Genomic DNA, 15454 nt, shown 5'->3' with positions numbered 1-15454 from the left:
TGATTCATTAACTTATAAAATCATTTATTGTAGTGCATACTTTTTTTCCTTTAGAAAAGGGGTTTATTTTCAGAGTCTACCACTGCTTGTATAAGTATGTCAATCTTTTTTTCTTGCTTAGTTTTAGAAACTTTAAAGTTGATTCTACAGATTTCCTCCCCTCCCTTTTCCTCATTTTTTTTACAAGGTAGATGAAAGAAAAATAAAGCTTTCCCTTAGATTTAACTGTTCACTTTGTTCATGTCAATCCCTCCAAGTATCTTAAAAGCTCAAAGCCCCTCTGTAACATGATACTCATCAGCTGATTACAGCATTCACTTTCTTGTGGGCTTTAAACCTCCTCAAGAGTCATCCTCACTTACATACACAGTTCTACAAAAAGAATTCCAGTAAAGGTAGTTGAAAGTTACTTTTTCTGGAAAGATAGTCAGAGAATCAGGTGAAAAAGAGAATGTAGGTTTTGGTGGGTAACCATCATTAAGAAGAATAAATTATTTTTCAGATCACCTATAATATTGTAGCCAACAGAAAATTGATGCTCGCTCTGGTAACTGATTCTTAGGAGTATAATTTAAACCAGCTCTTTAGCAAGTCATTGCCATTGAGCACAATGAAACAAGGAAAACTAGTTTGTCTTTGGCAATAGAGGACTGCTTTTATAGTCACCATGTTGTTCTGAAATATCTTTCTCTTCATTTGTCTAGAGTATGGGAAGTTACTAACAGCTCTTTGAAATCATCTAGGTGGTGGTGCTGGCTCTGATGACTGTGGAGCTGTTCGGCATGATGGGTCTAATAGGAATAAAACTGAGTGCAGTGCCTGTGGTTATCCTGATTGCTTCTGTTGGGATTGGTGTGGAATTCACTGTTCATGTTGCTTTGGTATGTAAAACTAGGAAGCATTTTCAAAGTATTTTAAAATAACGTCATGGCTATGTTCAGATCACAAATCCTTATAGTCGCTATAAGACTTTCCTGGTCATTGTCTGCAGTGTGGCTGTTGTTGCCTCAGTGCTGAGAAACTATTCTTGTGTGTACATTCTGTGTCTGGTGGAATAGCAGCCTTTGAAAGGAGATTTTCAAAATCAGATTGTCATTTAATGTCTCCAAGCCACTAAAATTTGAATGGATTCAGGTTCATATTCCACTTGAAAAATCTGCACCTTCTTTTCAGAACCCATCAACAGTTGGGCACAAATATGAAATACGTTGAAAAATAGTTTTCCAATGTGATGAGGAGGAGCAGAGGAAAAAAGAAATGCATTTTATATAAACATTTTCAACATTTGCAAAGTTAAGTGTCCAAATCTAGAGTGCACCTATTCACCCAGCTTAGTCAACCTGATGTACACAAATGAGGCAAAATGACAGAGCTCTTGCAAGGGGGCAGTTTTGGGTGATCAAGATCTGTAAAAACTCATCTTGCTTTATTTAATGATAAAGAAGAGATTAAAGGGCTATTTTTCTGTGTTCACACTTGATAGTGTCAGTGCTGAACTTTCCAACACTTTGCACACTCAGCAAAAGGAGATGAGAACTGAAGGGGATCTTAGCACACTGGAGATGTGTATACAAAATTGGGGCACAAGTAGTGGCAGGATGATAAAAATAATTTTAAGAAAAGTTGTGGGGGAAGGAGGTTAAATAGAAGCAACCGGATCCCTGAAGTGGTGATGCTTTTTTTCCCCTTACGCTATGGATAGTTAGACTTTTGGAGGTAAACATGTTTGCGAGCACTTGATACGTTGGGAAGTTTTAGAAACCAGCTGCACAAGAGGAAGAAAGCAATCACAGTTTCATAGAAGTGACATTTTAAAACAGGAAAATTGGAATACAGAAGTACAAAACACTTGTTTGTTTCTAAATGGAAATAAACCAATTTAATTTATAGTAATGTTTATATGTAAGTAAAAATCACCTGTGGCTGAAGCTAGAGTGCCAAGTGAATTTAAAATTGTGTTTTTTCACATTGAGTCTGGTGTCAAAATCTTTCCAACACAGTCTTTGACATAAATGCTTAGTAGACCTCAGATGATGGTAAGCAGTATATTCATAGGACTTAATGAATATACACCAGTCTTGCATTAAAAAAAAGGCACTGTTGGTACAGACCTTGGATTGAACTTGTTGAAGAGTAATTAACAGTCTACTTGTGGCTCAGTTCTCTGCTGTCACCTGTGAATTGTCACTTCATTTTTTTCATATTTTTTTCATTCCTGCAAATAAATTCTGAGTCAATAGTAGACTCTTGTATTATGCATCCTTTAAAATCACACATACACATATGTAGTTTAGATAATGTTTTAATATGTTTGTGGATCAAATCCCACAGCTCCCATAGCTGCCATTCACAAGAGTCATCTCATTGACAGCTGCCTTTACCCTGAGGGGGATTCTTTATCTATTTGAGTATATGGGAATGTAAAATGTCCTGGACACATTAGTTTTCCATATACCATTGTTAGTCCAATTGTAAAGATTAATATTACATGTTTGGGCTTCCTACAGAAATGAGGGTTGGGAACCTCACTCCACATGTTTTTGGTCTGTTTGTCCCACCAAGTAACTTTTTAATATGTTGATTAATTTCAGACAAATTTTGTTAGGTAAGTGAAAATAAGCTGCCAGAGAAGAGATACTTAAATACCAGGACCATGAGGAAGGTAGCTTCTTGAGCGCATATGTTAGTAGATGCAAGAGATTTCACCTAGGAGAGAGACCTTATAAATCACAGGGAGAATATCAAACAGATTGCTGTTTTCTTAAACTGCTACACTATACAATGAGAAGACCAATTCATAAGAAACACCATTTGAGTGTTCTTGATGCAGCTTGTTCACTAAGGAGACTTAGGGAGAAAGGTGGACGTTTTATGAGTTATATTGTTGCTTATGCACTACTCTGTTCCCTATTATTCCTAAGGCAATTTTATGTATAAGGTTGCTAGCTTTGAAGTAGTAAATGTTGCAAGAAACATTATTTTTGAGTGAAATAGAAGTGTTAAAACAGCACATAGTCTAGTGTTACTTTATGCCAATCCCATTGAATACGCTGGCAACTCTCAATCTGTTGGGCACTTCCTTCCTATGATGTCTGAATCCTCAGACCTGTGAAGAAGAAATGCACTGTACCAATGGACACTTCTTTGCATATGACAGAAAGACCTGATTCACTGATAAATGTTACCATGGGTAGGGGTATCTGAACAAAGGCTACTGGTCCTAGCTTGGTGTAGGAAAACCTCAGTCAGTGTTGGCTGTTTTTACAGCAAACTTCCCATGATAGTAGTGGAAGCCATGCCCCCTTGAGAGTTTGAAGAGTAGCTCTATAATTTTTACACCTGAAGTGCTCTCACCATGAAATTAATTCTTTCCAGGTGGAAATAAGCAAAGCTGGCAACATGAAAAGTCTACTGGTGCAAGCAGGCTTTGTTTCCAAAAATTATTGCTAGGGCTCTGATTCTTTAATCAGTGCTTACTCTGGTCGTGTGACTTCAGCAGCAGCTATGTGCTATGACTGCAGATTCAGACCTTGTCTTGAAGGTTAGCCAGCTACAGAGATATTTTCATAAACTGTAGACTGAAGTAATTAACTGGCAAAAAAACTGTGCATGCTATGAGAGAGACTGTTTGACAGGTTGTATGTATCTGTGTAATGAAATGAATTTCATTGTTTTACAGGCATTCTTAACTGCCATAGGAGACAAGAACCATAGGGCTGTCCTTGCCCTGGAACACATGTTTGCACCAGTGCTGGATGGAGCTGTGTCCACACTGCTTGGAGTGTTAATGCTTGCAGGATCAGAGTTTGATTTTATTGTCAGGTAAAGCATTTGCGTGTGTCTTGACTTTATTTTAAAAATAAAAATAAGTATGCTTTTAATATTTAGTCATTTCAGTGTGTCTGTCATTTTATTACTATGCATGGTGTGTCAAGCATGCTTACATCATGGTCCTGCTTTCCTTCTGTTTTATTAACTCCTTGTTGCATGCTAGACATAGTAGTGTTTCCATTGCTGGTATTAAAATCTGTTCCAGGAAAATCTGACTCCCAGCATGGAAGGAAACAAAAATGGCCCTCTTTAGCAAAGTTGGCTAATTCTGGATTTGAATCAGTTCAAAATAGCGAGTATTGTCTGGTATTAGCTGGGTTTGACCTTTAACCTTTAGATCCTCCAGACTTCTTGTATGCACAAAAAATTGTGTTGAAAGGACACATGAACCTACAAACGTGCTGCAACTGTGCTGCAAGCGTCGCTCTCTGGGCCTTCTCCGTCTGTCGTTATACGAGGCTTACAGCAGTGCCGAAAGCGGAGAGAAAGAAAGCTCTGGTTGGGAGCTAGGGAACCATAAGTATGAACACAGAACTTCATATTAAAATTTTGCAAAGCAAAGCCTGAAGGCCCTTCTGTTTAGAACTACAGGCAGACTGTTTCTTGTGGATTTAATTAAGAATGTGAATTCGTCGAGTATGAGAGGAGAGCAAGTTTTTCTTTTGAGGGGAATTTGAGAAGTGCAGTGAAACAGATCCTATTCTATTCCAAACAACCTGTGGAACTCTGCAAAATGGCTAATCTTAGAAGTAACACAGGTTCTTTGTGGCAAACTACAGCGTGAAAAAAAATATTTTAAGACCTAAAACAGAACTGAGGTAGAACCGGGCCAAATACAAGTTGTCTTAAAGATGACTTAACTACTTAGGTAGACATAAGCTGGATAGATGACCAGACTTTGCTGACATCCACTTGACAACAGCAACAAAACATCAGAAGCAAGAACTGAGAGAATGGCTGCTAAATCTCATTAAGATTTTTTTTTATAAGAGATCTGAAGAAAGCAAGGTGACAGGAGGTTTGTAGTTGGACCTCATGAAACCTGCATGGGGATTATTGTCATAGAGATACCGCATCTCCTGAAGTATAATGGGCATTTTTTGAGGTCAGAATTTTTTATTTTATTGGCGTTGAACAAATAAGTTAGAATTATTCTTTTAGGAGCTGATCTTGTAAGAGATGGAGGTGTTTGACATATAGGTTACTTACAGATTTAACCTAAATTTACAGGGGTACATTTGGTGTTTTACTTTCCTACTTAACAGACCAGATTTTGGCAAGAATATTTTTGTGTCATTGCAAAAGGATGATTGTAGCAGCCCTTCATGCCAAATTTGGATTGGATATTCTCTTAGTATATAAAATGTGCCTTTCAACTTTTCAACTTACATTATTTTACTTTTTTGGGCCATCAGTTTCTCATTTTCTAGCACAATCTGACTTTAGTTTGCCCTGTTTAAAAAAAATACAGTAAAATAAACTATCAGAGCCCAAGTATTGTTATAGTGGGTGAAGAAGATCCCAAACTTCCGGAAGGGGATAGATTAGTCCAACAATGTGGAAGATTAAGTAAATTAACAGACATTGTATACACCAAGTGGTCAGAGCTAAAATCCTGCTGTTTATCCTAGTGTTAGATGGATGAGATGCAAATGTTTTTAATGCCTGTTGTTGATTTCTGTCCCAGTATAAAGTTCTGGTGGTTTATGTTAGTAGAGTAGATTGGTTTGCTGATTTTTGCTAATGCAGATCAGAAATTCCAAAATGTTTATAATAGTAGGATATTTGTAGTTTTACAGGAGTCTGATATATTTGATCAAATGTGGAAAGACAGAGGCAGTAAAGTTTGTTGCCAGCTAGACAATGTAATCAGCAGACCCATTAGTAGCAAACTTGCCCTCAGTTCTTCTCCTACCCCTTCTCCTCCAGGAATTTACCAAGACCGAGTCCTTGAAATCATTAGTTACAACACAGCCTTAAGTTTAGTCTGAGCCCCAGCTGTGCCGAATACCAACTAGCAAGGCTTTCCTTTTACTGACAGGTTTACCTTGGTATTCATGAAGGATCCCAGACCTTAGCCCTCAATGGTGGGAAAGGACAACCACTTGTGCACTTTCCTCTTCTTCCATAGTACTTCAGCCTTTATGTTTGAATTGGCTGACGCAAAACAAGAGTATTCAGAGATGCTAAATTGTTCAACAAAAGATTAGCCTGCAATGCAGCTCTGCCATTGTGGAGTGCTCTTACTCAGTACAATGCTGAAGCTCGCTATAGAATGGGCAGCATTTTCTTTGCAGAAAGCGGGTTCCTGTGTTGTAAAAAGGTTGCAATTTGAGCTATTTGGTAAAACTGGAACTCACAGAATTCTAGGCGGAAAGTTGTGATTAATGAACAGCAAGGGAAAGCCTTACCTGATACACTAGAGATTTAATTAGAGATTCTGCTGTAAGATGCAGAAGCATTTCACAGTGGATTAGCTGCTGCGAGAAGAGGGCTTCTTTTCCTTCTAGGCTAAATTGTTTAAATTCTACACCCTTCACTTCATTTGTTTGCTTCTGCTGGGTTTTCACTAATGGGGGCCCCTTTTCATTGTATTTGTGCTTTCAGTCCATTCAGCTATTCACTGCACATTCCATATTTTTGTGTTTGTGTAACACATTCATAAATAACATTGCATGCTTCCAGATTCTGGGAAATTAACAAATGTAATTTTTTTTTCTTTCCTTTATGAACTAACACTTTTGGTTGTGGAATGTAGCTTCTCTAATACAAAAGGTAAAAAACTCTATATCTCTATATAGAAAGTGATACAATTATTTAGTACAATATTAGTAATACTTGAGGCTTAATTTTATAAATGTATTATTTTAATATATTTAAGAGTAGTTTGTAATCCCTTATTACTAACAATATTTGTGGCTCCTTTCTTTTCCCCCCAATCCCTGAAACCTCACTTCAGGTATTTCTTTGCTGTTTTGGCAATCTTAACCATTCTGGGAGTTCTCAATGGATTGGTGCTGCTTCCTGTTCTTCTTTCATTCTTTGGACCGTACCCTGAGGTCAGTAAAACTCACAGAGAACAGAAGAAATAATAACATTTTCTTTGCAACCCCACCTCCCAGGACTACTCCCCTTTTCTAGAAACTCTTTATTTTTAAAATTTTCTTGGATTTTTAAATGTAAAAGTTTCTTGCTCTAGTTTTATTTTAAATCTGTATTAAATTTGCTATTTCTTATTTATTTAATATTCTTATATTTTTAAAGTATGTTTTTTAATAAGTATTGTTTTAGATGGTTGTCAGCAAACTAGATACAAATGTAGGTTTAAGTACACTTCTAAAAGCATAACGTGATATACAAACTAGCCTGTAAAATCAGGCTTTTCCTCAATATTTCACAAAGGACATTTCCTTTTGTACACATACCTTCTCCTTTCCTACCTCACTGCCTCTGTTGCTTTCCTCAAAATATTTAACTGAGCAGACCACCAGGAAGGCCTGTGTGGGCCAACATACACCAGTGGTGGTCCATAGACCACACCTTTATAACCATGACCAGAAGTCTGCCAAAAGGTCCCCCCGTCCAATTGCCCCTCCCTGCATAATGCTCTTGGCTCGAGCAAGGTTCTTGATGGATGGAAGGCTTCACTTAAATGTCGATGACTTTACAGTATGAAGCCCAAGTCCAGCAAAAAAAAGGATTCATAGCTATCAAATTTGTATTTGATTGTTCATTACCTACAGTCTCGTTAACACAATTACTGGGTTACATAGGGTAATCTTTATTATGCATTAGCAGAATAAGTATGCCACGCTTCATTTGGCTGTATATGTGTGTGTATAAAAGTAGAACACAAGGTATGTATGTAGCATTAGTAATGTGAGATGTATTTTTTTTTTTGAATTAGTAAAACATTTTTGACAAGTGTGACATCTCTTACCTTCACAATAGTATGCATAGCCTGTCCCTTATTCAAACAATATGTATGTACATGTTATTACCACTACGTTCTATTAAGTGTGTACCTGTCTCTTTTTGCAAATAGTCACTGAACCATACTATACACACATGTTTGAGGCGATTTATAAAGCCACTGTTAGTGTATGCTGCAGGGGGAGGGAAGCCCACAGGTGACTTCTGTATTTATAAGTGCAAGAGCACGTGCATGTACACATACATGCACTTGCTGAAACAGCAGTACCTAGAAGAACCTCAGTCATCCTGTTCATATACGTATCTGCAGGTGGAGATCGTGTCTCACTTTCATGCATGTTTTTCAGATTAGTACGAATGTTCATCAGAAAACTGGTGCTAGGGTTCTCACAGCATTGAAAGGTGTATTTGTCAGAAGAACATTTGCATCAAGCAATCACAATTAAAAGGATAATGCTAGTCATATGTTTTTGAATGCTTGTAATTATAATTAGCATTGTCATCACCAGGTTTCACCAGCCAACGGGCGAAACAGATTACCCACACCATCTCCTGAGCCACCCCCCAGCATCGTGAGGTTTGCTCTGCCACCTGGGCACACAAATAATGGATCAGATTCCTCTGACTCAGAGTACAGCTCTCAAACCACGGTGTCAGGCATCAGTGAAGAGCTCCATCATTATGAGGCTACCCAAGGTCCCGGGGCACCGGTCCATCAAGTAGTAGTGGAAGCCACTGAGAATCCTGTCTTTGCGAGATCCACTGTAAGTATCTCAAATATTGGCTGCTGGATGGGCAAGAAGAGTGTCTGGGGATTTTTATTTAAATGTATTTATTTTTTTGTGGAAGATTTTTTCATGTTTCTGGCTGATAATGCTTCGTGACTTTGTGCCAAAACTTAGAGTACTTACAAAGAGGGAGTGAAGGCTTTTCTTATCCTCACTTTAGAATCACGTTGGGTATAAGGTGATGGTACCAGAGCTGAGGTCTCCGGGATGTGTAATTGTTGTTACATCATATTGGCACCAATCACAAGAGAGAGCTCTCAGTCTGTTTGATGACTGTTCTAGATGACCTCTTAGAGTCGGGAGAGATAAAGAGATCCAAACCTCTTCCGTGCAGCTCCTCGTGGATCACCATCTCATATACCTCTCTCTGACAGCAAACTTTGGAAAGAAAAACTAATACAGCCTAGAAAAAAGCAGTTTCAGGGTTGTACCAAATCTCAGGCCTGTTGCATCTTGCTACTGGGTTGGCATAACTGCAATTTCAAAGGAAAGTGAAAAAGCTCTTGTCTCCTACCCCTGCTGATGCTGCATGCTGAGCTGCAATGTGGATCTGTTTTTGTTCAGCAGAGGCCTAGAAATAGGTACAAGCAGAGCCACATTTGAAGTTGGTCACGGTTTATTGACTGATGTGGCTGCTGTGCTTCACGCTTTTTACAGAAATCAGAAAACAGATTCCTACAGTCTATACAAACTACCCTGCTAACATCCTGTGTGTGTACCCTGCACGGAACAGAGCCTTTTCCAAATGCCTGCAATTCTGTTTGCTGAATCAGTTCAGATGAAGTGCTTCTTATCCATCCTTTTGAAAACATGGACCAGTATGTAGGAAGCCTATAATAATATTTTCAGCTGTAGTCCTGTGTTTTTGTGGTGTTATACTTTCCAGTTTTTAATAACTTCAGACAAAAACTGTTTGGAAAAATCAACAGTTACAAGGCTCCAGAACATGACCTTTGTAGAGCCAGGACAGCAGTCTTATAAGTCTTCCTAGCGTAAGACGTAAGAGAGCATGGCATTTGTTTTCCTTGCTTTTTCAGAGGCCTGACTGTGCATCTATCTTCCAGGTGGTTCAGCCAGAGACGAGGCACCAGTCAAGTCCCAGATTACAATCGAATCCAGAGGCCGGCACACAGCAGGCGTGGCGTCAGGGCAGACAACCCAAACGGGAAGTGAGGGAAGGGCTGCGACCACCTCCTTACCGTCCTCGCAGGGACGCTTTTGAAATTTCTACTGAAGGGCATTCAGGACCCAGCAATAGGGATCGCTTGGGCCACCGGGCTCGTTCTCATAACATGAGAAGCCCAGCGTTCGGTGCCATGGGCACCTCGGGACCAGCGTACTGCCAGCCTATCACTACTGTGACTGCCTCAGCTTCAGTGACTGTCGCTGTCCACCCTGCTGTGCACAGCCACAGCTCTCGGGGAGGAAGCTTTCCATCCTACGAGGGGTACCATGAAGCTGACCATGGGATGTTCGAGGACCCCCATGTGCCTTTTAATGTGCGGTGTGAAAGAAGAAATTCTAAAGTAGAAGTTATAGAGCTTCAAGATGTTGAATGTGAGGAAAGGACAGCTGGCAAAAGCTCAGTGTAAAGGTGGGTCTGTCTGTTGTAGCTGTGAGCTTTGCCTGTGTTGGGCAATGGTGTGCAGAAGAAAGGGGAAAGATAAAATTTCTCTGAAGTACCTTACCCTCAGGTAGGTGTACTTCTTGATTCCTGTTCATCATAAATCTGCTGACTGTGAAGATAGTACATTTTACGCTGGATGAGATAGCACTTTACAGTACTAAGAAGTTATAGGGTGTCCAGACATGAGTTATTTCCAAGCACCTTGCAAAGTGGGTAAGTACATAGTACAGTCCCGGTTTACCAGATGAGGAAAATGAAGCAGATACGTTGTGTTATGTTCAGAGCTGTGTGATTACGTTTACTCTTGACAGATCCTGTCTTTTGATTACTGAATCTTCTGCCTTTTAAAAACATAATACTGAATGACATTGTCTGGGAGAGTGTAAAACTGCTATCTACTTTAAGAGAGATGGGAGATGAGCTGAACGAGGGAGGCAGAAAGGCCTGACCTTGGCTAGTGCACTGCTGAGCTGTGGGGTGTCCCCTTCACTCTGCTCAGGGACCTGCCCTGCCCGTTCACAGCCTGGAGGTGTCCCCTGGCCAAGCTCTCCCTCTTGCCAGGGTAGCTGCAGTGGCTGTCACAGATCTGTGTAGCTCACAGCTGACCTTCAAGGGCATTTAATGTGTTCCCATGAAACAGTATTCCCCTTATTCACCCAGGAGTTTGTGTTACTTGAGACTTATATCATTGTCCCCCTAAAGCTAGCAAGAGAAAGTTGCAGGAAATAGTGCTGTTTAGAACAGACGAGATGTTTTAGCAGATGTTTAAGGAAGAAAAATGCTGTTTTTTTTCTTGAAAATGTTACGCTAATCTCACAGGGAGTGCTGCTTCAAAGAGGAGAAAGCAATTGCGTTTTTTACCGAAAAACTCTTTCTACTTTTTAAGTAGAAAACTTTTTCTACTTAAAAACTCAGTTGTGGCTTCAAAACTATGTCTCGGTATTTTAACTCAATCTTCCTCTACTGGGGAGAAGAGGAAGTGTTAAATTGTTAGCTGTGGATTCTTTTTGTCTCACTTTTCTTTTCAGAGCTTTCAGGGACAGACACTAGTGTGATCAGAGCAAGCCATTTTATTTTGGCTGTAGAAGTATTCTGTGTGCACACACATAAGTAGAGAGTTTTGATGGAAAATTTTTGATGGCTCATGATAAAATTGCTTTCTGATTTACAAAATTTCTCTCCAAGCATCTCAAAGTTCGAATAGCCCTGAATGCCTTTAGCCTCACAGTCTAGAAATACTGCAAGTAATACTATTGAATGAGGAAATACTTGGGCTCGGCTTTTCCAGGTTTAACTGCAAGCTAATGCAAGAGTCTTAACTGTGCCCAGTATCCAATACAGTTTATTACTCCCTGAAGCATCCATTGGTTTTGACTAAATTTGTGGCAGGTATCTAAAGCTGTACACTCTGAAATGAAAGCATCTACATTTTATTTAATTGGTGTCAGTATCTTTTTACCAGGAAGTTCATGACTAAAATGAAAGAAGAGCCCACGTTTCCTGACTGCTAACTGTAACCATAAGAATCATGAAATGAGTTTTAGATTAGCTTGATTTGCTTGTTTTTCTTCAACGGTAATGAATGTTTATTTGTTGGTTTGTTGTTTTTTTTCCCCCTCTTTATTTTTAAAGGGTGATAACTGAAGCAAAGAAGAGGCCAAAGATGGAAAACTGTATTTCCAGAACTGCTTGAAGAGAAGAACTGCTTGAAGTTATGGAAAAGGACATGCTGCATCAGGACAACAGTTCACTGTTACTGTAACCTATTGTATTATTTTGTTAAATATTTCTTTAAGTATTTAAAAGATGTACACATATGTAATATACAAAAAATCAATGTAAAGTAGTATAATCTGGAGTCATTTGCCTTCAGACAATAGAGTGGGGACATTTTTGTTTGTGCTCTGTACTTATTGTACATTGATCTCTGTGCCACAACTAAGCTTAATCTAGTTCTAAATTTCAGCATAAGTTGCTGCTGCTTAAATATTGTATAATTTACTTGTATAATTCTATGCAAATATTGCTTATGTAATAGGATTTTTTTGTAAAGGTACATGTCTGTTTAAAATATTTTAAGTTTGCATATCACAACCCTGTGGTAGTATGAAATGTTACTGTTAACTTTCAAACACGCTATGCGTGATAATTCTTTAAAATAAGCAGATATGAAGAAAAGCACGTTAATCTTGGAGGCTTAAATAGATTTAGCTATGTGCAGGTTTTGTTTTGCTGTGTGTATCCATGTGTGCATCTGGAATTATGCATGCCTGTGTATGTGTGTTCCTGATGTACTGTAGTTCCTCTTATACTGTATGGTAACCTTTAGTGGGCTTATAAACCCACTAATGCTGATGTGAGTCTGCTTTTCCCTCTTAGCAGGCAGTACTGAAAACTGCGTTGTTTACCAACATGTACCATAGACTGCCATCAACAAAGGCCCAAGATAAAATAGAAGAGAAGACAGGGAGTCAGGGTGTTGGTGTTGTGGTTCTGTTTCCCACACTATTAATGACTTGGTTCATGTGACTTTGGTCAAGTCACTTAACTGCCCTGTGCCTCAGTTTCTCGTTCTGTAAAATGGGTATAATTATACTTACCTACCTCCAAGAGAGTTGTGAGGCTTAATTACTGTTCGTGAAGTGCTTTGATACTTTTTTAAAAGGTGCCAGGTAAGTGCAAAAACTATATTATTTTGTCACTTCCAAAGGTGCTGGATATTGAGAGGTGCTGGTGGTTACAGAAATTCAATGAGCATATGCCGTATTTTGATGCTGTTAATAACTATGAGTGGCATTAGAAGCTGAATAATCGAGTTGTCTGATGGTGAGCCACAGCTCAGCTTTGTCCTTACAGCATTCAAAGCAGTATCTTCTGTCACCTTATTTTCATGGCAGGAAAGAAGTTAATAGTAAGTGATAAAAATCAAATGGAAGGATAAATATATATATATATATATATATATATATAAAACTTCTGTTTTCACTTATTAAGTATAAATGGCTTTCTATTGGGTCCAGGACTGTAATTAATGACACACAAGACCTGGGGTGTTCTTTTCTCTGTTGTTTGTATTTTCCCATGCTGCATTGGCACTTTTAATTAAAACAGCTAAATGGGGATCTCTTTGCAAAACTAATTTAGCTTTTTGTATTATTATTTTTTAACTAAAGATGGATTGCTGCAGGTGAAGGGTCTGAAAAAAAAAAAAACAAAACACAACAATATGTGTTCTGGTTGGAAACAAACCCTAAGTATGGAGAACCTTAGATTAAAATACTAGAAGAAAAGTTTTCATTATCTCTGTCCTCCGCTTTCTCCATTATTTTTTTCTGCCCTTCTACAAGTTGTTTTTTAGAGCAGGTAGAAGTGCAAATGTGTGTTCGGAGCCAAGTAAACATAACCAATATTCAGTATCTAAATACAGCACTGGTGAGGCTTTTCTTCAAGTACGATGCCTGAAGGGCAGTGGCCGGTTCTTTGATGGGAAAGGGTATTTCTCCAGTGGCTTCAGGGAGTCTATCTTTGCCCACAGACCTTCCTAGCGCAGCAAATGGGGATAACTAGAATGCACAAATTTCCATGCCTTTTTTTTGCTCACTTGAAAACACTTTGATATGAGGCACTTGTTTACAGATCTCCAATGTGAACGCTCGAAGAGCAGGTGAGAGCCTGGTATTGTTCCCGCGATACATAAGCTACTGTTTCAACGTACACTAAGGGTTAATGTCGCAACTGCCTACTGGTCCAGTTCACTGTCTTAGCATGAAAACTCTTAATGGCAAAAAGACGAGGGGCCCCAGTTTAGCACTAGCAGCATAGTGACCTCAGATCATGAAAACTCTGCAACAAAACTGTATGATACTAATTGGAAGCTACCTTCAACTGCCAAGTGCGCGCGCTCCTGTGTCAGAGGTCAGCAGGGCTCCCTCCCACTGACGCTGCCGCCGGCATGGCCGCAGCAGGCCACCTCACCTCGCCTTCCTCCCTCCCTCCTCTTCCTCCGAGGTGGCGGCGAGAGCCTCAGCATCTCCCACCCCCCGTGCGTTTGTGCGCAGGGTGAGCTGTCTGCTGCTTCGTGCACGGTGTGCGCCGCCTCCTCCAGTAGTCACATTGGCCAAGGTTGAACTCAGTGGCTGGCAACATTTGTTCTGTTTTGGCTTTGTCTTAAACTTTTTTTTAATCATGGGTGATATTTATATTTTTGTATCATAAGAATGTTTTCTTACAGTATTTGTCATGCCAGTTTATAACAAACAAAATGCAGGGATTTTATTTCTATTGGAAACACTATTACAGCTATGTTTTTACTTTTTAATGGATTTTTATTTGTATAGAGTGCTTACTAATGTTAAATAGGAAAGAGTATATAACATTTACATTAAGGACTCATTGTAGCTTTTAGCATTAAGGAGTTAAAAGGAAAAAAATATTCAAACTGGGTCTCATTGCCTGCCTGTTTTGGTAGGAGTGGGTTTGTGTCATTTCAGTTACAAAGATAAAATTATGCCATATAATTTATTTATATGAAAATTTATTTTTGTAGTGTACATAGTAGTCATCAAGTCTTTTGACAGAAGTATATTTTTAAAGAGTTATATGTAATGATGATACCATTATGTTTTGGAACACTGCTGAGATGTGATTACGGTGCACACTTTTCCTTGTAAACCCCCTGGCAGAAAAGAAAGTGTTTAACAGTGTTAAGAGAGAAAGAGAGTGTGAATATTCATACAATTCTGAACTGTGTTTTAGTTACCATTTGTGATCTAGTGTGGTTCTCATTTTAAACTTTGAATGGAAATTTTACAAACTCTCTAAATATTAATGTTCAAACACTGATAGAAATTCTAACATGAATAAAAAAATATTATAACTTACTGCTTATGGACTTGTTTGTTTATAGAATGCTTTTTTTTATGTACTGGTCAACTGTGCAGATACAGTCATGCAGCTATACTGATTTGAAGCACGGATTTGGGGTGTTTTAGGGGATTCACATATCTGGGAGGTTCAGTTTTGGCCCACTTTGCAGCAGGAGCCAATTCTAAAATTGTGCCTAAATTGTGATAAACTGGTGCTTATCTGTTGATTCTGTTGCTCCTTCTATATCTTAGGAGCATGGGGATTGGGCTGGATTACACATTTCATTCTCATTCTGAGAAAACCATTTTGTATAAACATTGAACACGAAGCAGCTTATGCACAGATTATTTGGGTTTAGAAGTAGGGGAAGGTTTTTCGGCTTTTGGTTCATTCCCTAAATCGGATTAGA

General features: G+C 38.9%; 1 protein-coding gene across 4 annotated transcripts in view; it reads left to right on the top strand.

Annotated features, from left to right (window-relative positions):
* The window catches only part of PTCH1 (patched 1), a 72411-nt gene extending 57354 nt beyond the window's left edge, over positions 1-15057 (top strand). For 3 of the 4 annotated variants that reach the window (XM_040541117.1, XM_040541116.1, XM_040541118.1), the window contains exons 19-24: positions 744-881; positions 3680-3822; positions 6791-6890; positions 8274-8528; positions 9617-10146; positions 11812-15057. In XM_040541117.1, the coding sequence (XP_040397051.1) occupies positions 744-881; positions 3680-3822; positions 6791-6890; positions 8274-8528; positions 9617-10144 (1164 nt within the window). In that variant the 3' untranslated portion in view covers positions 10145-10146; positions 11812-15057. Of the gene's footprint in view, positions 1-743; positions 882-3679; positions 3823-6589; positions 6607-6790; positions 6891-8273; positions 8529-9616; positions 10147-11811 lie in introns of those variants that run through there. The other variant, XR_005815251.1, reaches the window with a different exon arrangement.
* The last annotated feature ends 397 nt before the right edge of the window (positions 15058-15454 follow it).

The sequence above is a fragment of the Cygnus olor genome, chromosome Z, assembly GCF_009769625.2.
Source record: "Cygnus olor isolate bCygOlo1 chromosome Z, bCygOlo1.pri.v2, whole genome shotgun sequence".
In the NCBI taxonomy this organism is placed as follows: domain Eukaryota; kingdom Metazoa; phylum Chordata; class Aves; order Anseriformes; family Anatidae; genus Cygnus; species Cygnus olor.
The sequence above is the reverse complement of the archived record's forward strand: the minus strand, read 5'-3'. Positions and strand labels throughout refer to the sequence as shown.